Here is a 26420-nt window from a genome sequence, read left to right as displayed (position 1 = left end):
CTTCTTTGTTCATGCTCTCTATGGTTCACACCATTGATTAACAAGCTCACTTACCAGCTGGTGGGATATCACACCAATACTGATAAGATCACTGCTCAACCAAATGCAGCATCAAACTTTGCTCTGACGTCCAGTCTACAATGCTTGATGAATGATACAGGCTAAGACCATGTGGCTGCCTTGCAGATGTCCTTCATCTAAATGCCTTTTAAGAAGGCCATAGAGGCAGAAATCGCCCTGACAGAATGTTCTATTAGAGAGCGTGGAGCTGGTCTCCTTGTCAACTGGTATGATAAGGTAATGGCATTTACAAGCCACTTGGATATTCACTGGGAGGAAAAGCGATTATCCTTCTGATTTCCTTGGTAGCAAAGGCATAACCTATTAGTTTTTCCAGAAGCTTTTGTCCTCAAGACATAGAAAGTCAGAACTCTACAGATATCTAGAGTATATAATTATTTATCTAAATCCATAGTTGGGGCTGAGAAGGTGGTCAGCAACACCAGAGGTTGGCTGATGTGGAAATCTGTTAAACCTTTAGGCAGAACAGATACATTCATGTAAGGATCACCTTATCTCCAAAGATTTATAAAAAGAGTGGATCACAGTGCAATGCCTCCAGCTTACTTGCCCATCTGGCCAATGTGAAAGGGACCAGGAATACTGTTATGTACGTATGTTTACACTTGTAGGTCAAAAGTAGCCATTGGTTCAAACAGAGATTTTGTCACCTGATAAAGAACCAAAAGAAAGAACCACTGAGGTAAGAGTGCTTTAATAAACAGGTGCAGCTTTCATAAGCCTCTCAGGAATCTCTGTAGGGTTTCATTTTCGAAAAATTGTGATGCTGGTGAAACTCTTTTTTTGCTTGCCAGAACATCAGATTGTGGAGTGACCAGTGTGACAGTCTCTTTTCTTTCATGTGTAGGAGGACATGTGGGACCATGTGTAGTAATGGAGGAATGATAATCTTCTCCCAGCAACTTAGAAAATGTGGTAAACGTGTCCCATTTATATTTGTAGGCTGTCCTTGCAGAAGGCTTCCTGGCCTCAGTCAGGATTCTCAGGATTGTTGGTGAATCCTCCTTGCCGTGAGCTTTAATTTTTTTGCAGTCTAGGTGGTGAATTGTTCCATTGTGCTGAGATATTACATTCATGAGCAGGTGATAGACATCATTCACCATTTTGAGGAAAGCTGTGAACCATGCTTGATGAGGCCATCAAAATGTTGACTATCACATTCACTTCCCTGATGTAGCTTCACAATCATTCTGTGAGGCATCAGAAAGGGAGGGACAAATTAGAGTTTTGGTCCGTTGGACTGTGAAAGAATTTCCTACAGATTTTGTTCTGCAACATGCCCAGGAACAAATTTTGTGACATTGTGTGCTGTTCTCTGTTGCAAACAGGTCTATTTATGGCCAGTCATATGGCCAGTGACCACATATGCTTCAGAATATGCAAAGGAATAATTCTCATTCATGCATCACCTCAGTGAGTCCACTATGTGGTTGTCTTCTCTGGTAACATGGACCAATATTGGGTAGATGTGCCTTTGAATGCACAATACCCACACTAGCACACAGGGGAACCAACATATGTGTGCCTCCTTGCTTGTTTACTATTGTAGAATTGTCCATGGCTACCTGTGCCAGATAAAGGATTCAAAAGCACTGAAGGCTTTTATGCCTGTCAACATGTCTAGCATTTTTATGTGCAAATGCTTCTCTCCATGGGACCATAAGGCATAGATCAGTCTGTCTTTGCAGTGTGCTCCCTATCCCAACAAGCTTGCACCTATTGTTACTAGAACTGAGGGCTGCATACATTTGAATGGTCATCCTACTGACAGGCTTTATATGTCTGACCATCAGAGAAACTGTTCTGATAACTCTGGAGTTACTTGTATCTTCTTTTGGTTGTTGTCTCTGATGCTGCTGAATGTATGAATTTTTTAGAAGATGAAAAACAACTTTTTTATTTTCTTTCCTTTTTTAAAATTAGATTAGAAAAGAACTAACAGAGGAAGGGTAAAGTTGAACAAAAACTATTTACAGTAGTGTTTGAGTGAAATCTGGCTCCAGATGATCATTGGGGCACTGGTTCAGAGGTGGTCTAAATGGAACTGAGAGTTATCGTTGGGTGGAGGAGCATGCACTAAGTGTTAGGGTGGGGCGAATAATTTGTTCTGAGCTCTGGAAGATTTCAAGGACATCTGCACAGGAGCAGAACAATCCATTAGTATTAATCATAGAGACCAAGAAAAAGACCACAGCACACTCCATGCTTTTCTGCCTTACCATACACTTTCTCACAGCTAGAAAACTGTTCATATTTTGTTCTAAATAAAGATATATTCCTTTGGTTGCTTTAGGTTGTTGATTAAATTTATGTCGGTAATAGTCTAAGGAAGAGGATTTTATCCACAATGGCTCACACTAAATATAACAGTTTTCAAGATGAAACTTTTTAAATTTTTATTGTTTATTTGTTTTTTGCCTTCTTTATGACATTTCCCAGAGCCTAAGCCAATTATTAGTTACTACCAGCTGGATTTTGGCCTATGCTTGATTTGATTTTGTACAAAATTTCATCCAGTTTGGACAATGTTTTATTTTGTTTCAAAACCTTGAGCATATTGAAAGGAAGTGGGATATAAATCTAACAAGTATATGATATAACAAGATAGCAATCCGAACAGCTCTTGGGATAGCAAGCAAAGTAGCAGATAACCGGTCATTTACAACATGCAGCTCATTCACATTTGTCAAGGTAAAAAAATGGGGAAGACAGATTTACCAGGCTTTTTATTATGGTAGACTCGGGTAGGAGCATAGGTGAGGATCTCTTCTCATACTCTTTGAAACCAACAGGTGGAATTAGTTACACTAGTTCATCTCAAGGGATCCAAAGCTTCTGCTTTGTCCCCCACAATTTACCATATTCAGGACTATGGCCAGCTGCAAGACCATGCAATCAGACCTTCAAGGCAAATGTGACTCCCACCACATTGGCAGAACTCTACTCCACTGGTGCAGAAATATTTCGCCATAATCCCCTCCCCACCAAGGGTGCTTGAGATGGCTAGGACTGCTCTGCAAATAAGCAAGTTCAAAAATATTATGTTTACTGACAATCTGTTTTAAAACCAGAGTACACCCAATGGCTTTCTTTATTACATAACCAGAAAGAGGATCCAGTCCTAACAAATAAGAAAAAAATGACTGGAATTCTTGTTTTCTACAGCTTTGTAACTCACCCAGCTCTATCAACCCCACTTTGACAGCAAATCCAGTTACAAACTTCAAGAGACAAAAAGAACATCTGAATACATGAACAGAGAATACCAAGTAAGATGAATCTTATAGTTGAGGTGTAGCCTACAATACAAATCCATAATATCATAAACTGTCAAAATTCAACTTTCCAAGAGTTGTTGATGTCCCTGTGCAATCTTTATATTTTTCAAACATTCCCTGTAGAAGTGCACAGGCTGAGCCGTTTGTCCTTTCTGACTGTCCTTAAACTGCATTCCACTGTGATGTTCCAGACATGTGACAACAATAGCTAGGCAGTGCCAGCTGCTTACTGTGCTAATCATAATTTCACATTGTTACCCTGTGCTCTTTCCCATCCTTTTCATTTGACTACCTGTTCATTACCATAATTGGCCCACTTTTCTCCTTGAGTTCTTCCCCTATGATTGTATGCCCCTGTTATCACTCAACATATGCTTAGTGAATTCATTATGACAGAAGCCTATTTGCTTCTTGCTCTCAACATACACTTCAAACAATCCTGGAATACACTATTATTCTTAATTACGTTTACAGAAAAAGGAAAATATAACTTAATTCATATAAATGTTCCTAGGTAAAAAGGAGAACTATTACTAAGGTAAACGCCTCTACAGCTATCATATACAAGCTTGGACAACAGTGTTCAAAGTGGGTTTAATAACAGGGCTGAGTGCATAATACATGGTGCCTTATCAAACCCAGGCTGAATCAGCAGTTTGTGCAAATGAAATGGGTCTCCTCTGAAATCATTAGTAAGGACTAATTCAGATCTACAAAAAGCCATGTAGCCACTATAAAATTAAATTACACTGAATCTGGCTCCATAAGACAAGCCGTTTGCGGATGATAGAATGGGAAGTCTATCACCATTCTCCTTGTACATCTTGCTCATTATCATGGCTTTGTAGATTTTAAATGGAGCAGCTCTACACAGTGTTGGTGTGTTATATCCAAACTTTTCTTTAGGAATATGTAGCAAATAAGTTCTTCTTCCTGCTCTTTTTTTCATATTTATTTTATAGCAAATGATCAGCTATAATCATCTACACTACGTCTTTCTAATTACATGACTGAAGTAGTCTAGCTTTCTGCATATTGTGTATTTTACTGGTCTATTCATTTCTCTTAGCACTTCCAGTGACAATGGTATATGCTTGGCATGTCAAAGATCACAGGTTCAAACTCAGATATCTCCAGTCATAAAAAAGATTCTCAGGAAGCAAAACTTGGAAATACAATTCAAATTAGATTGTGAAGAACTGTTCCTAGTTTGATTAGATACTGCCCAGCTAGGCAGACCATGAATGATCTAAGTTATTGCAGGTCCATGTATTGTTGTGAAAATTCCCCAAGGTTTGCTGCAACAAACCTAGAAAAATGTGACCAAAATCCTGATGGTACATTGCACTATAGTAGGCCCACTGAATCAATGGAGATTTAGTGAGTCAACTCCTCCATATGTTCCATTGATTCATATGGACCTATTCTAACTGCAACTTACTTTAGCATACTGTGCTAAGTAAAAGAATTTTGGCCAGTGTTTGTAGATCTGTGACTGGCAGAGGCCATGATTCTCCTCCAAACAAGAGCCATAGCATGCTGCCTAAGGTCACTTTCTATACATTTACTTCTTTTATTGCTTTGTATTTTCTAGCAAGTATTGTTATGCTAACTGTACTGAGATGGGAGAAATTATCAACAATCCATTGGGCCTATGATTTGCATTACAAAAGACAGAATACTTAGAGATACTGGATTAAATCCAACTAACAATCCCAAGCAAAGTAGCACTACTGATTCAGTGGGATTTATATTAGGGTTAATACTTTCATCCATTTTAATTATCTTATCCAATCCCACACAGACTCAAGATAACTTATAAGGTTGAAACAGACAATATTGAAAACTAAAATTAAAACAAATTATTGTAATATTAAAAAGCAGTTAAACCAGTATCCTAATTAAGATTAGTACATAACTTAATACATAAACAGTTTAGAACAAATGTTCAAGCCCATGAAAAAATTAAAAGACGTATCAGCCCTAGAGATGGGCACAAATCACCAGTTCAGTTGACAGCTGCACAGCTGCTCCACAGTTGGGTACCCATCCCCTCAGGGGGGTCACCCACTCAGAGGCAGTGCCCCAGCTTCTCTGTCCTGACTCCTCCAGACTCCTCCTGGTGCCAAATGGAGGGAGCGGGGCACTGAACAACAGATCAGATCAGCAGCCATCAGCTGATTCAGCGGTTTGTGCCCATCTCTAATCAGCCCTATTTATCAAGCCTCCTCACAGACAGCCAGTTCCTGAAAATAAAAACTGAAGGGAAAGATCTCTAACTAAGGCGTGTGTTCACATGTTTTCTGAGATGCCTGCTAGGTCAGACATCTCAAAGGTGTAGCTAACACACTAGTTTTAGCTATGTAAATGCACACCCAGCCAGTACTGAAACTAAGGCAGCCAGGCTCAGAGACAGATCCAAGAGCACAGCCAAGATGCAATCCTGTGTTTTCAAAGCAGCTTCATCTAGCACATGCTGAAATTCTATTCCTTAAGTCTGCCTTCAGACTGACCAGGAGCAACTTTGTCTTATGCGGATTAAGTTTCAATCAATTTGCTCTCATCCAGTTCACCACCAACACCAGACACTAATTTAGAATAGAAACAGCTTCAGTGAGTTAGATGGAAAGGAGAGAGAGTTGGGTGTCATCTGCATACTGGTAATACTGAACTCAAAAACTCCAGATGTTCTCTCCCAGCAGTTTCATGTATACATTAAACAGCATGAGGGACAAAGCAGAACCTTAAGGGATGCCACAATCAACAGTCAAGAGCTCTGAACAGGAGTCCCCTCAGCACTACATTCTGAGCTCTCCTCTCCAGCATGGACCCAAAACACTGGAGAAAAATGCCTCCATTTTCTATTTCAGAGAGGCTGTTCAGAAGGATGCCATGGTTGATGGTACTGAAAGCCTCTCAAGAGGTCCAGGACAACCTTCAGGGAAACAGTTAACTCTGTCCAGTTCCTAACAGAGGTCATCTAACCATCATTCTTCATCTTGAAGCCAGATTACCATTGATTCACCACATCTACTTGATTAGGATTAGCAGCTGGATGTAGTTTGCTGGATTCTAAAAAAACCGTCTACTATCCTTTATCTTCAGACACATTTAATCGCAATCTTTGAGGAAACATTTACTCAGAGCAATGCCTGGAATTTTGCATTTTATTTGCCATCATCATAATATAAATGTTTCCCTGCTATTACAAGCTATAATTGATGATTGTTGAATTTTTCATTTTATTACTGTCCACATCCTAATTCAATAGATTTCCCTCAGGATACAATGTGGTAGCATAACCTTTTTTCCTTTGTACCTACATAAACAACAACAGCCACACCATAGAATTTGGACATAATAATCATGTGTCTCCATAGATAAACTAGGATTTTACTTTCACAAATCATAGCGGAAATCTATCAAAAATGTTAAAACATGAGTACAAACATGTTACCACAGCTATAAAAAATACATACAGATATGCTGCAGCATGAATGCAGATATGCTACCAAAAATTAAAAGGATTTTTTTCTATAAATACTAATAAACATGACAAAACAACTGTCAACAGAAAACTTTATAGAAGAATCATCCCTCTAGGTAGTCATATTCTTCTTTTGAAGTTAAGTTTTCTGTTTAGCATGGGAAAGAATGGGAAAGAGGGGGGGGAACCAAATGTTGTGGGGAAGGTAATATGATGACAGCAGAGCTTAAAGTGATACTGTATATTTATCGTTTCCAATATGGTGCCTTTCAGATATTACAGCTCCCATCAAAAGCCATTCTGGCTATGGATTATAAGAGGTGTTGACCATCACATCTGGACAGTATCATTTTGAGGAAGGCTTGAGTGCTAATTTATGAAGTAATGTGGGACTTAGCTGTAGTTATAAGAAGTGGGAGAAGAAGGATGATGATTTCTGTGAAAGAAGGTGTAAAAAGGTTGCCCATACGACTACAGTGAGAGACAGCAGTAAAAAAAAAAAAACATCCATTTTCTGACACAGTAGTTCTAGCACTTTAAAAATCCAGAAGCAGAGTACAGGTCAGCATTTTGCTAAAATGACTTATCAGCTGCAGGAACTGCACAATATCTGAAAATAAGCATCGATGTAAATAAACTGAGCTCCCTGCAAATCAAAACTAACAATTGGAAGTTTGGTTCATAGAAGCTAAATAACTGTTCCAATAAGCAAAGAAGAACTCAACCCGCAGCAAAAGGGTGCTTTTCCTGCACCCACCTGAAAATGCCTTAGGTGACGCAATGAGATAGGAATTAAATGTCACCAAGAATTGTGAAAGCAAAAGTATAGATTTCTTTATTAAAATTCAAATTGTAAGTGGATGAATGAAAGGAAAATCAAACCTACATTAAAGTCTGTCTTCAAACTCTCAAGTGTGAAGTGGAACAACCTGACAGTGAAAAACTACATGATGTGACACTACAAACTCATGAGGCCATTTTCCTTGTTGTACAATTGCTATTTCAGCAGTTAAATAAAAGTGATATATTGGCTTTAAACAATATTAATGGTCAAAGAATAATTAAGAAATCCTTCATCATAACTTTCTCAGTAGGAGGCCTGTAAGTGATCAAAAATAATGTGCTGTATTCTTTCACCACCGAGGTCAATTCCTGCATACAAATCTTTACAGCAGAAGGGGGAGAAAAACCCTTCAGAAAGTGGGCCATTCATCTGAACCAAGTTCAGAGAATTTCCAGCACTGTGAAAAGATATGTTATGCAAGCACATAGATGTATTCAGTGGGGGTAGACTGAACCAGCTACATGGAGACTACAAAGAAGCCCTCCCATGGCTCATGAATAAGTCGAGGAAATGATCAGAAAAAAATAGAGAGATGTTTAGACAGATGGCCCACTTAAAATGCCTGGGACAGGGCATAAGCAATTTTAATGAAACTTTAGATCTAGCATAGAAATTGCGGTTTTCTTCCAAAAGGAAGGGAAGGGGGGGAGGGGAAAAAACCAAGAAAGGCAAATAGAAATTTAACAGTTCACACAAACAGTCCATTTTATAGCATAAAAAGACAAAGCATTTTTGAGCACTATTTGTTTAATAAGTTCATATGAAGAAAGATCTTTCATAGTGCCTTCAGCTATCAAGAGGAATACAGAAGCATGCAACAGATAGATTAAAAGAATTTTAAACAGAAGCTGACTGCCAAACAAAAATGAAGCTTTACTATTCAAGTGCTTTCAACATTTTCCAACATAAAAATTCATACCAGTATAAAAAAGAAAAAAGCAAAGCTTTCATATTTTTGAGAACTAAAATACATAAAATATTCTGCTCACTTATTTCTTTATCATATACAAACACAAGCAGACACACCCACTATGCTCCTTATTCACTGTTACAGAAAACATTATTGGTATTGTACATTAAAAAAGGAAATTGCGGTACTATATGATTTAATTGCAAATCTTAAATAGACCATGGGTGCTCTACCCAAGGCTTCCTATTCGGGTTACTTTAGTGTAATTACTATTCAATAATAGATGTAAATACACTTTTAATTTTAAAAATTGTTTCCAATAAAACAATGGCAAAGTGTCAATAAAAAAGGCGGCATGTTCTCTGAGAGAAGTGTCCAGGGACACCAGCTGCCCCCTGCCCAGCTTAAAAGACACCAGTAGTATAGGGAGGACTAAATGTTTTCACCTCATGCATGCCTCCAAATGGAGCTTTCTGACCCTTTTGTAAAAATTACAAGGCCTCTCGCCCATTTCCATGGGGAACAACAAGCCCTCTTAAGAACAGAAAGCTTTACCACACTGAAAGCACACAACCAAAGCACAGAAATCAAGAAACCGGCTTTCAAATATGCAAGAGCTCACACTCCTTGCAGGGACTTCCATTTCCTTCACATGAAACCATTCCTAGTTGCATTAATAAATCATCCCCAAAATTAACCTCTAACTGGCTGATAAAATGGCTATCAAAACAGTTTGAAGAGAGTAGGAAAAATCACTGGGCCACTCAGGTATAATCTAAACCAAATCCCCTATGAGTACACAGTGGAAGTAAAGAACAGATTTAAGGAACTAGATTTGGTGGACAGAGTGCCTGAAGAACTTTGGATAGAGGCTCGTAACATTGTCCAGGAGGCAGCAACGAAAACCATCCCAAAGAAAAGGAAATGCAAGAAAGCAAAGTGGCTGTCCAACGAGGCCTTAGAAACAGCAGAGAGGAGAAGGGAAGCAAAATGCAAGGGAGATAGGGAAAGTTACAGAAAATTGAATGCAGACTTCCAAAGAATAGCAAGGAGAGACAAGAGGGCCTTCTTAAATGAACAATGCAAAGAAATAGAGGAAGATAACAGAAAAGGAAAGACCAGAGATCTGTTCAGGAAAATTGGAGATACTAGAGGAACATTTTGCGCAAAAATGAACATGATAAAAGACAAAAATGGGAGGGACCTAACAGAAGCAGAAGACGTCAAGAAGAGGTGGCAAGAATACACAGAGGAATTATATCAGAAAGATTTGGATATCCCGGACAACCCAGACAATGTAGTTGCTGACCTTGAGCCAGACATCCTGGAGAGCGAAGTCAAGTGGGCCTTAGAAAGCCTGGCTAACAACAAGGCTAGTGGAGGTGATGGCATTCCAGTTGAACTACTTAAAATCTTGAAAGATGATGCTGTTAAGGTGCTACATTCAATATGCCAGCAAGTTTGGAAAACTCAACAGTGGCCAGAGGATTGGAAAAGATCAGTCTACATCCCAATCCCAAAGAAAGGCAGTGCCAAAGAATGCTCCAACTACCGGACAATTGCACTCATTTCACACGCTAGCAAGGTTATGCTCAAAATCCTACAAGGTAGGCTTCAGCAGTATGTGGACCGAGAACTCCCAGAAGTACAAGCTGGATTCCGAAGAGGCAGAGGAACTCGAGACCAAATTGCTAACTTGCGCTGGATTATGGAGAAAGCCAGAGAGTTCCAGAAAAATATCTACTTCTGCTTCATTGACTATGCCAAAGCCTTTGACTGTGTGGACCACAGCAAACTATGGCAAGTCCTTAAAGAAATGGGAGTGCCTCACCACCTTATCCATCTCCTAAGAAACCTATATGTGGGACAGGAAGCAACAGTCAGAACTGGTCATGGAACAACTGAGTGGTTCAAAATTGGGAAAGGAGTACGGCAAGGCTGTATACTGTCCCCCAGCTTATTTAACTTATATGCAGAATACATCATGCGGAAGGCTGGACTGGAAGAAACCCAAGCCGGAATTAAGATTGCCGGAAGAAATATCAAAAACCTCCGATATGCAGATGATACCACTCTGATGGCAGAAAGTGAGGAGGAATTAAAGAACCTTGTAATGAGAGTGAAAGAGGAGAGTGCAAAAAACGGTCTGAAACTCAACATCAAAAAAACTAAGATCATGGCCACTGGTCCCATCACCTCCTGGCAAATAGAAGGGGAAGATATGGAGGCAGTGTCAAATTTTATCTTCCTGGGCTCCATGATCACTGCAGATGGAGACAGCAGCCCTGAAATTAAAAGACGCCTTCTTCTTGGGAGGAAAGCGATGACAAATCTTGACAGCATCTTGAAAAGCAGAGACATCACATTGCCAACAAAAGTCCGAATAGTCAAAGCTATGGTTTTTCCTGTCGTGATGTATGGAAGTGAGAGCTGGACCATAAAGAAAGCAGACCGCCGAAGAATTGATGCCTTTGAATTGTGGTGCTGGAGGAGGCTCTTGAGAATCCCCTGGACTGCAAGGAGAACAAACCTATCAGTTCTAAAGGAAATCAACCCTGACGGCTCACTGGAAGGACAGATCCTGAAGCTGAGGCTCCAGTACTTTGGCCATCTCATGAGAAGAAAAGAGTCCTTGGAAAAAACCCTGATGTTAGGAAGGTGTGACGGCAAGAGGAGAAGGGGACGACCGAGGATGAGATGGCTGGACAGTGTCTGCGAAGCAACCAACATGAACCTGACACAACTCCGGGAGGCAGTAGAAGACAGGAGGGCCTGGCGTGCTCTGGTCCATGGGGTCACGAAGAGTCGGACACGACTAAACGACTAAACACACAAAACAGTTTGAAGTTCATTGGCAATCCACAGTTCATGCTAGCAGTAGTTTGCAGTGGCATCTGAATTCATAGCCACTGCTGGCCACAGTTAAAGCCCTTGCTTCAGTACAAGACACTGTAGATCTCGGTGAATATAAAAGTAAAAGCCTGAATACTGAGGAGATGAAAAACAAAAGCAAAATTAAGTTGCTGTTTACACATTGTTGTACATCCAGGAGCTTCAACTGTAGCATGAAGTTTTCTATTTGTATTTGAATTGGCTCTTCTTTCCCTTGAACTATTTTGGAATTTTATTATTAGGCTTCGCTGTAACAAACAGGGAAGTCAGCATGGATAAGAATGGCGGTTGGGTGAGCTTCCTCTTTTGCAGGTAGCTGAACAAGAGGCCAGGAACAGTGGCGATCACAGAAATGAACTACAAAGTAAGCAGAATAGACTCCAGGTCACACCACACTGTGTTTGCAAGCAGACGTCTTGAGTTGCTTACCAAAAAAGCCACTTTATCTAGAACAGTCCAGTTGTCTCAAAATCAGAACTACCAGCTATGCAGGTAGTCACTATCCCTATGAGCTATACAATATTTGAAAGTAAAGATGGGTGCATGATGAGAACTGAGAGATGCGTAGCCACTGGGCTGGAAGTTGCAGCATAAAGTATGTAATTCTACAAAAGCTAAACTTGAAGAAATACTTGGAACCACCTCAATGTAGGAAATGAATCTGAGGCCACAATGTATGCACACCTCTGCAACTAGCTACAGATTTACCTGGCCAGTGAATTTTTATGTTTGGCAAGTATGCATGCATTAGGACTTTAAGAATTAGTTTTGCTTTGCTTAGTCTGATATGGTTTTCATTTGCTTCTTACCTCAATAAAAGAGAATTAAAAAGGAAAACTATGTCCTATATACCAGGACATAGTATACTTGTGTCTTTACAGTATACTATGTCCTGGTATATAGGACATTTTGTAGATCACTCATTCATAGAGTTGTCATAAGTCAACCTGACACCACACCACAACAACAAATATTCAGGAGCTTTATTGCGGGGTGGGGGCATCATAAGATGGCACAAGTAAAGGTCTCAGATGTTTACACAATCATGCACTGGAACTGGAATGGTGACCTTATGCATTCAAAGCATGTGCTCATCACTTGCTTTGTACTTTTCACACTGTTTGGCCGAGGCTCTCCAGTTATGAACAGGAATCTGGAGATACTATTGATCAAACCTGGAGCATTCTGTTTGCAAAATCTGTGCTCTACCACTGAATATCCTCCTTACTCTCTTCCCTGTTCATTTCCTTATACAGCTCTGTCATTCAATCATAGGAATGATGGTTAGGCTTATTTTCCTTTCTAGGCTACATCCTAGCCTGTCCCCTCTGCTTCCAGGTATCTCTAACAGTCAATTCTTGAACCCAAACTCAGACAAGACTTAGAAGCAGACCTAAGAAACATTTGTTGTCACAAAGAATAATAAAAATAATGTTTTTCACAGTTTTCTGAATCTTTTCAGTGACATGAACAACAACGGTAGATCAGCTTCCCCCAAAAGAGGTTTGCCTGTAGTTCCTAATTATGCCAAAGTGCAACAAAGGCAGGAGGTGGGTGTACTGCAATAATGCTCTGAATTCGGTTGCATTAATGGCTTGTTTAATGAAAAGAAGTATCTTCCTACAACAAACTGCAGGATTCTTTGCAAGAAAGTAGGGGTTGAATGGTAGATGTTCATGGAAGAAGGGGTCTATGTTTCTCCACAAACACGCTGAACAACCCTTAAGATGATGGGCCCTTTATAAAAGCAATCAATAATGGAGACGTTAACATTTGTGTGAAATAAAACGAATGAGATGGTGCATTCACTTCTTTGTTTGTTCGCTTGTTTGTTTTCAAAGAAATAATAGCACAGCAACTGGACTATTTGTAAGAATTCCTCAGTCCATCAAGATACAAAGAGTAACTGGAGAAGTTGTTGGTACCTGTCTCTTCTCCAAGAGAATTACACTGTTAGAGAAAAACATTCTGTAAAGCACAAGTACAAAACCAAACGATAACTAGTCAAACTAGTACATGTACTTACAGCCTTTGAATTCTATCCAAAAGTGTCCAACTACTCCATTTTATATTGATGAAGGACTCTCACTGATAATAATAATATAATTTTATTGTCATTGTAAGTATATACACAGTATATCATACAACGAAATTCACTGATAGTCCAAGATCAGGTTGGAGTTTGAAATTAATTACACCATTTTGTATATCCACTTCAAATTTGATTTCAATTTTTAATTAAACAAGGACATTAAAGCTGAGAACCTTTTATAGGGATCTTCACGAGGATTTAGTGGGGCTCAAAGGCAAAAGTCAAGGCTGCTTTCTCATCCTAGCTTGGGGACCTACACTGCCTACCTAGGTAAACAAAAACAAGCACAGATCACCTTAACAAGAAAGAATGAGTTATGATCTAGTTTAACTTGTTATTTTTTATAAAATGCCAGTGATGGGCTTCAAGTGGATGCAAATGTCTTTTAACTGTTAACCACTTCATTCTGCCTTTCTCAGACTGTACTTCCTCTCTTCATTTTTCATGACCTTCATCTTTTGGTTCATAAGTTAGTTCTTGCTTAAAGCATCATTTATGTGAATGCACATACATACCGTGTTTTCCCGAAAATAAGACAGGGTCTTATATTCATTTTTGCTCCAAAAAACTCATTAAGGCTATTTTCAGGGGATGTTTTCTTTTTTCATGTACAACAATCTACATTTATTCAAATACAGTCATGTCATCTTCTTCTGGTTGCTGCACAATGGTGGAGGGTGGGGTTTCACTTAACTGGGGCTTATTTTTGGGGTAGGGCTTACATTATGAGCATCCTGAAAAATCACACTAGGGCTTATTTTCAAGTTAGGTCTTATTTTCGGGGAAACAGGGTATAAACAAACTTAAGATTTCTCTTGATAAATCTTTCTATATATACATGCACGTACTCAAGCATGCCCACAAGAGGGGTACTTTATGAACTTCATTTTAAATTTTAAATGTAAAGCTCAAATTCCTATTGTTGTTTCTACATCTGTGAAGTATCCAGAAAACACTCAGTAATGTTGGGATATCCTAACCTGAGAGAGCAAGGCAGTTTGCAGATGAGGGATGAAGAGAGTTTTCAACCCACTAATGTGTTCCTTTGATGAATATGGATGACTCTTCTGAACATAAGTTTTATTTAAACGTCTACTTCTATGCGGCAATGGCAGATCAAATTTCAAACCAATAGCCTGCCCAGTTACAAGAAGTTAGATAAAAATGTAAAATGCTCTCAGGAGGCGTTCTCATGAGAGTACAACTACCGGTAAAGTAACTGTTACCATATGGTTGACTTAGAGGTTGGGTGGGATATATGTGTGTGGACTCTGTCACAAACCTTTGCTAAACCACTTTTTGGCATATAATAGCTTAAATTAGCTTTTGCTGTAACTTACACAAGGAGAGTTTAAAAACAGATTGGAAATTAACAGAGGAAAACTGCTTTTAAAACATACTATTAACTTTTGTAAAAATCATTCTAATAACAGTTAATACATGTACAGCAAATGAATAATCTGAAGGAAATTGCTTTCTCAAATTAATATTGAAAACCTAGGACAGTAATTAAAGCAAATTCATATAGACCAGAATTATATACAGCAATAATGAGGCACATTATTTGTCAAAACAGATGAGTTCTAGAACTACTGCAACTATGTTACATATATAAGCAATGTGAATGAGAGCAACTGTAGTTTTCTGGATCAGCAGCAATACAGTTTTATTTAAACAGGAAAATGAGCATTGAAAGCATCTGGCCCATTACATATAAAAACTTAAACTGTAATTGCAACAATTTAACACAGGAAAATGGAAAGACACTTCTAAAAACAAATCTATCATTTAACAAAATGGAAAATGATTATGAGGAGAAGAAAGATGGCCAGTTTTACTGCAGACTCACACAGCATACTTTTCCCAAATTTAAGAAATATGTATTGAAAATAAGTTTTGTACACAGCATTGGACATTCAATCCTAATAAGCTGTCTAAGATTTCAAGTGATCACAACTCACATGCTTTGCAGGAAACGTGAATTATCTGATATGGTAATCAAACTGCAATCCTACATGATCGCGCTGTTGGAAGGTAAGTCCAACAGAATTTAGTGAAGCTTACTTCTGAGCAGAGATTGTGCTATTAATCAGAAACATGTGGTATAAAACTATATTTGGTCTAGAAGATTGTATTGGTTGTTTTACAGAAGCAAATATTTTTATCCTGGCTATTTCAGGTGGCCAATGATTTCTGATATTTTAAGAGACTGTTTCTGAAGCATTATTAATATTGAAACAACACTAGACTGCACAGCATACGCATACTTCAAAGTATTTAAGGGATTAAACAGAAATGCAAACACTTAATGCAACATTAAGCATGCAAAATAAAAATGTGATTGCCTAGCGGAAGCATGCTATACTGTTACCCTAGTGACAGGTTCAAAAGAAAAAGAAAAAGGCTGCAAGCTGAATGGTTGTATGATATGAAATTAAAATGTTTCACACTGAACAATCCAAAATGAATTGGGAAAGGTTGGAGAAAGGAAGGAGAAATCAATTCTCCAATGGCGGTGGTGAATAGAAGAAAAGTATGAATAGGATTTGCCAGTGGGGTGCAACAGCTGCCAAATATCCTGCAGCCAAAGAACTACAATAATACTGATGAAGTGTGCAAGAGCCATTGGAACTGTTGCAGGGAACAGAGGAATACTCCAACAATAATGATGCCATTCTGTCCCATCCAGCAGAATCAAAGGAAAGATTAATCTTCAAAATTGCACCCATCTTCACAGAACACAAATATATATATATATATCTGAATGCTCATGTGCAAAATTCATTTCCTTTACTACCAGAATTCAAAGTATCATAGACTTAGTTTCATTAGTCTAATGCTTGCTTACACTTCATTTTCTTTCAAGTTACAGCTCCCCTAACCCACATGATAAACTGCTTTTGAAAGTTTCAAGAACACTTTTCAATGTGACGTCACATGAGGTCAATTATGCAGACAAAACAAAAGGTATTAAATTTGCCTTATACATATTCAAGCCCTCAGGTATGCCAAGCTGCGCTCGAGATCCTAGTCAAATAAGGCATACATACTACAGAACTGAAATCAGTATATGTATTTGTAAAATAAATATATATGTAGATATTAAGACCAGCCAGGTGCTCCTCCATCTCTGTTTAATAAGTGCAAAATCACCTGTTCATATGATAGCTTGTCCTGGGATAACCTATATTGTCAAGATATTTGAGCGGCTACTCCTCTCTATCCCCCTCCAGATAAGTGATCATGCAAACAACAAAGCTAAAATTAAACTAAGTGGAATGACTACTCTTTTTTTACGTTTTAACATTAAAATAATCACCCCAATGGCCAGAACTGAGTTGGCAATGTATGCAAAAGTTAAATTTTGTAAATTATCATGATGAACTGCAGCAAACTAAAGAAGTGTCACATTACTAGGCATGTGCCTGATGCACAGCTGGGTGCCACTTTGTATCATGTCAGTGCCTTATTAGACAGTTAACAGCAATTCACTATGGTGAGTTGTGCAATTTAAGTTATGCATGCAGAAATTACCAACAGGATACTGGCCAATGTAATTTATAAAATGTTGATTGCAACAATAACAGAATTCTCATGGAAGCAAAATTCAAGAGCCAGAGGTTCAAGGGGCATTATCAAAAGCAAAACCACATTCAGGATTAAGTTGCTGTACTATAATAGCATGAAGTGAGTTGGAAATTTTCAGTACACAGTTCACTTCAGACTTCAACCACTCAGGTGACCTAAGGAAAATCACACCTCTCCATCTTCCTATGATAACTCTGCCAGCCTACAATCTATAACTACTCAAATCCTCCAAAGCAGAAGAAGGCAACCTACGGCCTTCCAAATGTCATTGGACTGCACTATTCATTAGCCCAGCCAAAATTATCAATAGTGAGGGACTGTGGAAATGACAGTCCAAAACCATTTAGACACCCACAAGATGCTCATCCTCTGCTGTAAACAGTCTTTAACAGAGAAAGAGATAAAATTAGTTAGAATCTTGTCTAACTAAACATAGATCGGATTACATAAACATTTATTTAATCAAGGAACTAGGTTACAAAGCACGAAGAACACAGATTTACAGTCAAGGATTTAAAAAGATATGGATTCTCACTTCTAATACTTGATCTAGCTAATGGACTCAAATGTATGATCTATTTTACTAGAGGATTATTTGATACCTCTAAAACGTGATTATATTGTTACCTTTCTTTAGAAGTATATATTTTTTCAGCTAAAGAATACTGACTTGTTCACCTTAAAGGCTGTTGCAGAAACTACTGAGGTTAACATGTATAAAGTATCTGCCATAGAAGCATTTAAATACTAAGTACTAAGTAACATCTTGCAAAAGCGATTCTTCTAGTACAGAATTTCCAATATTCTTTGTTTTACTCGACTAAAATTCACAAAGAGATTCCAAAATATATGTATTTTCTATTATCTGTGCACCATTAATTAAAAGTTCATTTGAAAGTTATGGCAATGGTGCGGCTAAAAAATATTGTAAATAAATAAATAAATAAATATTTTAAACACAGTTTTTTCCCTATAATAGGTAATAATAAATCTAAAAATCTCTGATTAACTTTTAGGAAAGTATCATAGATGAACTCACAGGACAAAATCATGTTGAGGTAAATTACATGCACAAAGGCAATTGCTCAAGTGGTTTTCTCTGTTTCCTCACCATTTAACTGGGTATACCATCATATGCTCAGCCCAACACAGCACAATACATGGCTTATTAACGATATAAACTTGGTTGTACAACTGCTTTACACAATCATGTCTGACAATAGGATTCTGACAAGGAGGTCATATGTCCATGGAGGTAAAAATGCTAGCTATTTTATATACACTATATATTTAAATTTAATCTTTTTCATTTTTATATTTCCTTTATTGGTGCAGAAAGTAACACAAAACTTCATTAAGAATATACTTAAGATTATTTAAGATAGGTATTTATGATCTCTATTTTAATGTCTGTGAAGATAAAGCCTGGTCTGTTTGCAACAGTCATTCAACATTACAAAAGCATACTGGAGTGCTAAGTGGAAGAGACTGCACACATCTCCCAATTCCTTTGTTTGAATGTCATCAAAAGTTTAAAAAAAAAAAACCTTGCTGTTTGTGAGGAAAGAAATATATTCTTATTTTAAACACACAGCCAATCTTTTCCCATACATGATACCATTCGGTAATCCAAGCATGCAGCAAATGGTGGATTTTTCCAAGCTATGAATGATGGGAGGCCAAAATCAACAGAGAAATTAGGAAAATAAGCTCAGCAGCCAACATAAGCAACACATAGGAAACACTGTAGGCAATTGGGTTTCGAAGTGCAAACATTACATTAGTAGACCCATGAGATAGCCACACCTGGAGCATTTATTCTTCTATCCCCTGTCCAAACCACTAATGAAAATAAGACTCCAGCCAATACATCAGTTGAACATCACTATTCGTTTGAGAGACCTTGACTGCATCAAGTAAGCTACATTCACTGAAGCCAAACCATTTCCACTGGAAAGAGTTATCACATTTTATCATGACAACGTCAGAATTTTGTTTCACTAGATAATGTAAAACTGCAGCAATGGGTGGTACCCACTTGATATTAAGCCAGACCATTAAACCAAGAAGGGGAAAATATGTAAAATAATTAAAAACACTGAACAACTTAGAAAAACACAATCATCCACCATTCAAAGCTACTTCCCGTAGGAAATCTGTGCCCCTATTATCTGAACAGTGCATTATCAGTTTGACCCCGTAGTATAAAGCATTAGGATAATTAGTTTGAAAATGGAAATCTGTTGCAGTTTCTCTTTTTTCCTTAAGAAAAAAATTGTTTGAACATTTACCAGTGAGACTGATCAAACAAAAATATGCTGTTGTTTTTAAAGGTCTGAACAAAATAATGGAAAAACAAAAATGCATGCTTCCCTTGCCGTAACAATAACAAAAATCATCTTAAACACCTTTTGTTTCAGAATGCTGCCAGATTTTTCACACAAACAGTAAAATATTTCTAGCACGTTCATATCCTCTTTTATGCCAATATATATTTGCATGCATTTTTACAAATGTTTTCAAAAGTCTAAAGAAGTATGCATTTGCACAGTGTCCCCGTCTTGGGAGGACTCCAATTTAGCACTGTCCTCTCTTGATGCTTTTCTAGCTTAACTTTTTACGTTGTGGTGTGGGGCAGGGATGATACAGGCCTGGGAGGCAGGACAGAAGAAAGAAGAAAAAGTAAACAAGTGAGCACATTGCATTTGGTATTGCCCGGTGAAAACCTTTAAGCTTTGTATTCCTCCTAACTGCCCAATACTGCCTGGTTCAACACAAATGTAGAAACAAAGGAAGCTGCCTTATATTGAGTACATCTAACCCAGTATCGCCAACTGTGACTGGCAGCAGGTCTCCAAGGTTTCAGGAAGGATTTTTTCCCTCGTCCTACCTGGAGATCTCAAGTTATCCTCTGGTGGGAACTAAGTGTGTTCAGAATCACATAGTAGCAGTAGACTGTGTATCCCATTCTTTCCCCCATTTTCCATATCGCTCTGCCCATCATGTCAGCATTTCCAGAACTGGACTATATAGTGAAATATTCCTTATGGGCATGAGGAGCACAGATGGTGATCCTGGATAAAGCTCATTAATGAATATATGCTAGCAATGTACTAGCTTAATCAGGCAGCAGATTTTCCATATATTAAACCAAAGTACTCGTAAACCCATAGTTTGAAGGCATCATCTTAAAAAAAGGATTGTTCTTCTTCTAAAGATAATGCCTACACTTACTAAAGAGGTACTTTGTCTCCAAAATGGTTATTTTGAAATTACGGTTGCCCTGCCTTTAACACAGAAATAATCAGAGCAGGAAATGGGGAAGGCTAACAAGGCCCTGATTTCAGCAAATAAAGCAGCAGTTGTAGGCAACTTGTGCTACCTTTCCATTTGAGGGGAAAAAGAAGGAGGGGAAAAACTCTTTTGGAATCAAGACACATTTGGAACCAGAAGGACCTGCTGCTCCAATGCATTCTGTCATCCTTTCTCCTGCCTTTGTTTCTTCCTTTTGTATTCTGTCTGCTGAACTGTGATCCTGTGGGCAAGGATCACCTTATCTTTGTCTGTATAATGCTTAGAAAATTACAGGTGGTTTACAGGTGCTGAAGAAAAACAACAGTGATGGATTTGATAGCATACTGCCTCTTAGTCAGCCCTCTTCACAATAGCATATTACATACAATAAAAGTTTATGTTTCTTCTTTAGACTATTTTTGAAGGCCCATATTTCCCCTTGGAATTTTGTGGCTCTGTGAGGAAATGGCTTCATTGGCCAAGTCACATTTTGCAACTGGTTTACACACAAGAATTGTACTAGCAAAAATAATATTCCATTTTAATCTGTCAATAAAAAAATTACAGTGGAAGGCACAATTCAGAATAATTAATGATACATATACCAGTTACAATCCAGTCCCAAGTAGGCCTCCTTAGAATGAGAACTTACAAATTATTTTTAAAAGTAACTCCTTGTCTTTATTCAAAAGTAACCAAAAGATTTACTTTTTTGCTTTGGAAAATATTGATACAACCTGTTGGTCAAGGATATAAAATACATGAAAGTAGTGAGGCCACCTATACATTATAACTATAAAAAAATTAAAAGTAATCACAACTACACTAGACTACAGTACAAAAGAAATGAAGTTGTCCCTTTCTACGTTACAATCAGAATGCAGGTTGCTTGTACCTTAGTTATCGTAAGAAGAATTAAATGCAAGTAACTCATTATTTTTCACTAGTTATCTCCAGGTTTTGCTGAGAACGAAGCCTCACCATGTTTACTAAGATTAATTCCAAGTTGTGCATAATTGGTTGCAGTTTAAACCTTCTATAACGGTGATTCCCAACCTGAGAGCTGTGACCCCCCCCAAGGGGGTCATAAAGTATTTTCTGGTCAGTCATGGGTCATTTTTTATGCATTATAGCTCTTGTCAAATAATTTCTTCCTTGGCTTTTTGGAGTAGGATATTAAAGTTAGCATGTATGTGTATGTACAGTATGTATGAAAAATAGGTGCTTTGGGGGAGAAAGAAGCCATTACTTTTTGAGAAGGGATGACCAGAATTATTTTTTTATGAAAAAAGAAATGCATAGTTGCTGCTGCTTCCACAAGAAATTGATTTTAACTATGATGTGTCACTTCCAGAAAGCCAAAAGAAGGGGAAAAAAGGAAAAAGAACCTCCACACAGAAGTATCTCTTAAATATTGATGTACTATACATGCTGTTCCTAACATTGCTTTTTTTATAGCACTGATGTTATTTCTGAAATCTGCAACTGCTTATAAAACTGTGTGAAATTTCTTGATATTGTTCCAAAAGCCCCAATGACTATGGGGACTGCTGAAGTGTATTTCATCCACAAGCAGGATATTTCAATTGCCAGGTCTCTTTTTGATAGTTTTCCAGTTCCTTATCTTCAACTTTGGCATCCCCTGGAATTGCAATGTCTATTATCCAGACATTTCTCTGTTCTATTACTACTGTGTCTGGTGTGTTATGTTCAAGGTGTTTATTACTTTGGTTCCAGAAATTCCACAAGATCTTGACTTTGTCATTTTCTGACACCTTCTCTATCTGATGTTTCCATGCGCAGTGGTGGTTATTTTGTAGTATGTATGTATTTCTTAGGAGCTTTTTTGTAAAATACCACTACAAGGAATACAAAAACTAATTAGTTGTCATGATTACAGAGCACAAGCCAAAAGGCTTAAGTTGCAGAGAGACAGATTTGGGTTAATTATCAACAAGAATCTTCTACCCAGAACAGGAGACTGACAATGCAACAATTACAAAAATGTGTCAGAAAGAATTTTGGCACCTTTTTTTTAAATACAGTTTTGTCGCTCAAGTAGCAAAAGTGGCTTGGAATAAATGATGTTTCTTGTTGACACATAAGAATCAAAATGACAGACTTGTCAATCCTAAAGTTTTGCTTGCTTTCATTAGGAATTGCTACAGCTATATCTGCAAAGCAAACTGAGAGTTTGTTTTCTGCAATAACAAGAATACAAATTGTTACATATTCAATATACTGTAGAAACTCAATGGCTCAAATTTTATGGCTTACCCCAATAATTTGCACTAGAAAACGCACAACTGAATCAGTGGAGATCTGATGAGTAAACTCCTTGATAAACTTGTTTGACTCAAATTAGCCTACTCTAGTTGTGATTTACCAAACTAAAGTTAGCTGCAGTTAAGAGTACGTCATTGAATCAATGAAGCTTATGGAGGATTTGCCTCATCAAATTCCCACTGATTCAATGGGCCAACTTTACTGTGACTTAGTACACTAAGCAACAAGATTTCAGCCAATACTTCTCCCTATAACACAAATAAAGGACTGTCACCAGATAAATTATACCACTGGCACACACAATCTCTTCACTGTGTGCATCTTCCCACTTTTTAAGTGGTAATGCTGCACTTTACTCAGGATGAAACCTGTAAGGTACACTGAGAGACAGAAGTCAAGAGAAGACTCTCAGAATAGTTTAGCCCAAAAGACTGCATATTTAACTGTATAGTGATATATGTATGTAGGGTTTTTGTGATGCATGGGATGTTCAAGGAATGGTCTCAAATGAACTACTATAACAAAGGCAAGGTTTAACACTCCAAGGCTTTATAATGAGTTAAACAATTATCCTTAAAAATGGCAATATTGCACAGACTGAAGCTCTCACATATTTGAGTTAGAAATCTTAGAGCAGAAACCAGGGACAGCTGATCTTCAAAAACTACAAAGTAATGCATCTGTAATTCAGTAAGGAGTAAGCTCAAAGCTTTATTACACTAACAATCCATGAATAGTTGTGGGTTTTTCGGGCTCTTTGGCCATGTTCTGAAGGTTGTTCTTCCTAACGTTTTGCCAGTCTCTGTGGCCGGCATCTTCAGGGAACAGCACTCTGTGCTCTGCACTCTGTGCTGTCCTCTGAAGATGCCGGCCACAGAGACAGACGAAACGATAGGAGGAACAACCTTCAGAACACGGCCAAAGAGCTCAAAAAAACCCACAACAACCATTATAACCCAAGCCGTGAATGCCTTCACGAATACAAATGCATGAATATTTTATTTATCTCTTTGTTTACATATATCTATATTCCACAAAGTTCTTCAAAAACCATACTCAGACAAAAATGTTACAAAAAATAATTGCTATTGAAGACACACTGAAGAAACTGTACAGTGTCTAATAGTGCAGAAAATACACAATTGGTTGAATGTATTCCCCCAAGGCCTATAGCCCCTCACATGACTCTCAGATCTGCCTCCACAAAAGATTTGTGGGGTGGATGAGAAGACAGGGTTTGCTGTTTCATTCTGTAGCAAACTATGGACTCCTAATGCAACATAACTTACACTTCTGAAAATTCAAATGTACAAAATGTTTGGTATCTGGGTGCTACACAGGATAAAGCATAACCTATTATAATTAACCAGAAGACAAATGTTCATACAGTCCTTGCTTACTTACTTATATTCAAATACATGTCTACTAATACCAACAATGTTTAGCCCATCTGTACAATATACCAGCTGCAACTTCTAACTAAACTTAATTAGACACACTTATAGGTTTACACACATCTATACTCTCTCTGCCAAAAAATTAAAAGCAGGGTATATTGTCCTCACCCACACCGTCTTATTTTCACAATTTCACATAAAGCAGGTTAAGTCAAGAAATCATGACTAGCCCTGAGAGCATCATAGCTGAATGGGCATTTGGTCCAAGGCCAACAGTTATTTCTATGAACAGGAGATTCCTTTGACAGTACTATACATGGCTGAAATTCTCCAGCAGTTTTTGATTTAGTGTAATAGACTGTGATTTGATCAACACAAGTTTTTGTCTGACAAACTGGGTTGGCCATTTAAAAATTTTTTAAATTGTTTTTGCTTTAGATATTTAGATATTTACCCTGGACAATTCAAGGATACGATATTCATAGAAACCTGATTTCATCTTCAGAATTAAGAAACAGAAACATTTCCAGTCCTTAAGAATCTACAGTTCATTATGAAAAGATATTCTTAATTTCTACAAATGAGCTTACCTTGGAGTTCCCAGAAACCTTTGTGACCTGAGTTGTACAGCCATATATAGAGATGCTGCCGTTACAAGTAGCTCCCTTTTCTCGGGGTCTGTCAACTTGTGTCCTAGGTTTCAAAATCAATTTTCAGAAATGTTATACATCTTACATATACAACGTGCATGGTACATATACCTATACATACTATGATCAGAGTCTTAATTAGAAGATTTCATACCCACCATGCAGGAGGTCCTCTCCACACAGGCCACCTGCCACAACTCAAAAGGTGGAGGCACTGAAGATGACTCCAGTGGCCAAGCACATATAAACAGATATAGACAGTCTTTTAAGTATGTACTTGGGTCACTGCTTACTTTACTTTCATAGTTCCACTTACAAACATTTATCTATATTATTTAATTAATTTAAATTAATGTTACTGTATTTTTTGCTCCATAAGATGAACTCCCCCCGCCAAAAAAAAAGTGGGGGAGAAGTCTGTGCGTCTTATGGAGAGAAGCTGGTGATTTCGCCCCCACTGGCCCCGTGGAGGGAGCCTCACAAGGGTCCGAGTGAGCCTTCCAGGACCCTTGCGAGGCTCCCCCAAATCCCCACGGGGCCAGCAGGGGTGAAATCGCCAGCTTCTAGGACCTTTTCTGAGGCTTGAAAGGCTCAGAAAAGGTCCTAGAAGCTGGCGATTTTGCCCCTGCTGGCCCCGTGGGGGGTTGGGGGGAGCCTCACAAGGGTCCTGGAAGAGACTCTAGGACCCTTTGAAGGCTCACCCTGCCCCCCCACCGGGCCAGAGGGGGCGAAATCACCACCTTCTGGGACTCTTTTGAGGCTTGGGAAGCTTCAGAAGAGTCCCTGAAGGTGGCGATTTTGCCCCCTCTGGCCCCCGGGGGGTCAGGGTGAGCCTCCAAAGGGTCCTAGGGTGTGTTCCATAAGATGGACCTCTCCATAAGGCTCACCAAATTTTTAGGAGAAGAAAACAGATTATTATTTTCCTGTTTTCTTCTCCTAAAAATTTGGTGCGTCTTATGGAGCAAAAAATACAGTATATCCCACCAAAGAGACATTTATTCTATTAAAATTAAGATACACTTCATAACAAAATCACACAGACTTTCAACACTTATGCAATGATTCACATTGTCAACCAACTCTGGCAATAAACACTAAATAAAATCAAACAATCACAGAACACAGCTGCAACTGCAGTATTGTGAGAAACATCAAACCTCATCCTAATAATGGCCAAAATCCTGTTCGTCATACCTGCTGGCATGGATCTAGTGGAATAACTTTTGGCAGTAAGCTGTCCCAAGTTAAGAAGCTGGCACAGATATTTACTAGAGCACACCAGTTGCTTTAGCATCTAACAGGAAATGCCTACAGTGAGTTCTTAACTTGTGATAATCTTAACTTCAGACAATGAATAAGATTTTGGCCAGTAAATTCTTGTGGATAACTGAATTTGTTGAAAGATTATACATTTCCATTCCTTACCTCCCAAAGGAGAAATGGTCAATAGGGATGGGTCCTTCAGATATTTTGGCCCTCACTTTACAGAATTCTGCATTCTAGGACTTTCCAACCTACAGAGACCTACATACGGCTCACGTGGAGAAAAGCTTACTTCAAAACTTCATGGCCTAACTTCATAGCCTAGCTTCTATTACAAACGGAAGTTGCCCCAATGCTT

At 38.3% G+C, this 26420-nt stretch overlaps 1 protein-coding gene across 3 annotated transcripts in view; it reads right to left on the bottom strand.

The window, feature by feature from the left end:
• The window catches only part of PCCA (propionyl-CoA carboxylase subunit alpha), a 314567-nt gene that overhangs the window by 117110 nt on the left and 171037 nt on the right, over positions 1–26420 (bottom strand). For all 3 annotated transcript variants that reach the window (XR_013544059.1, XR_013544058.1, XM_072994650.2), the window contains exon 18: positions 24740–24842. Coding sequence is in view for 1 of the 3 variants with exons in the window: in XM_072994650.2 (XP_072850751.2) it covers positions 24740–24842 (103 nt within the window). In the remaining 2 variants the exon portion in view is untranslated. The remainder of the gene's footprint in view (positions 1–24739; positions 24843–26420) is intronic.

Source organism: Pogona vitticeps, chromosome 3 (assembly GCF_051106095.1).
Source record: "Pogona vitticeps strain Pit_001003342236 chromosome 3, PviZW2.1, whole genome shotgun sequence".
Lineage (NCBI taxonomy): Eukaryota > Metazoa > Chordata > Lepidosauria > Squamata > Agamidae > Pogona > Pogona vitticeps.
Note: the sequence above shows the minus strand (reverse complement) of the source record. Positions and strands in the feature narration are given on the sequence as shown.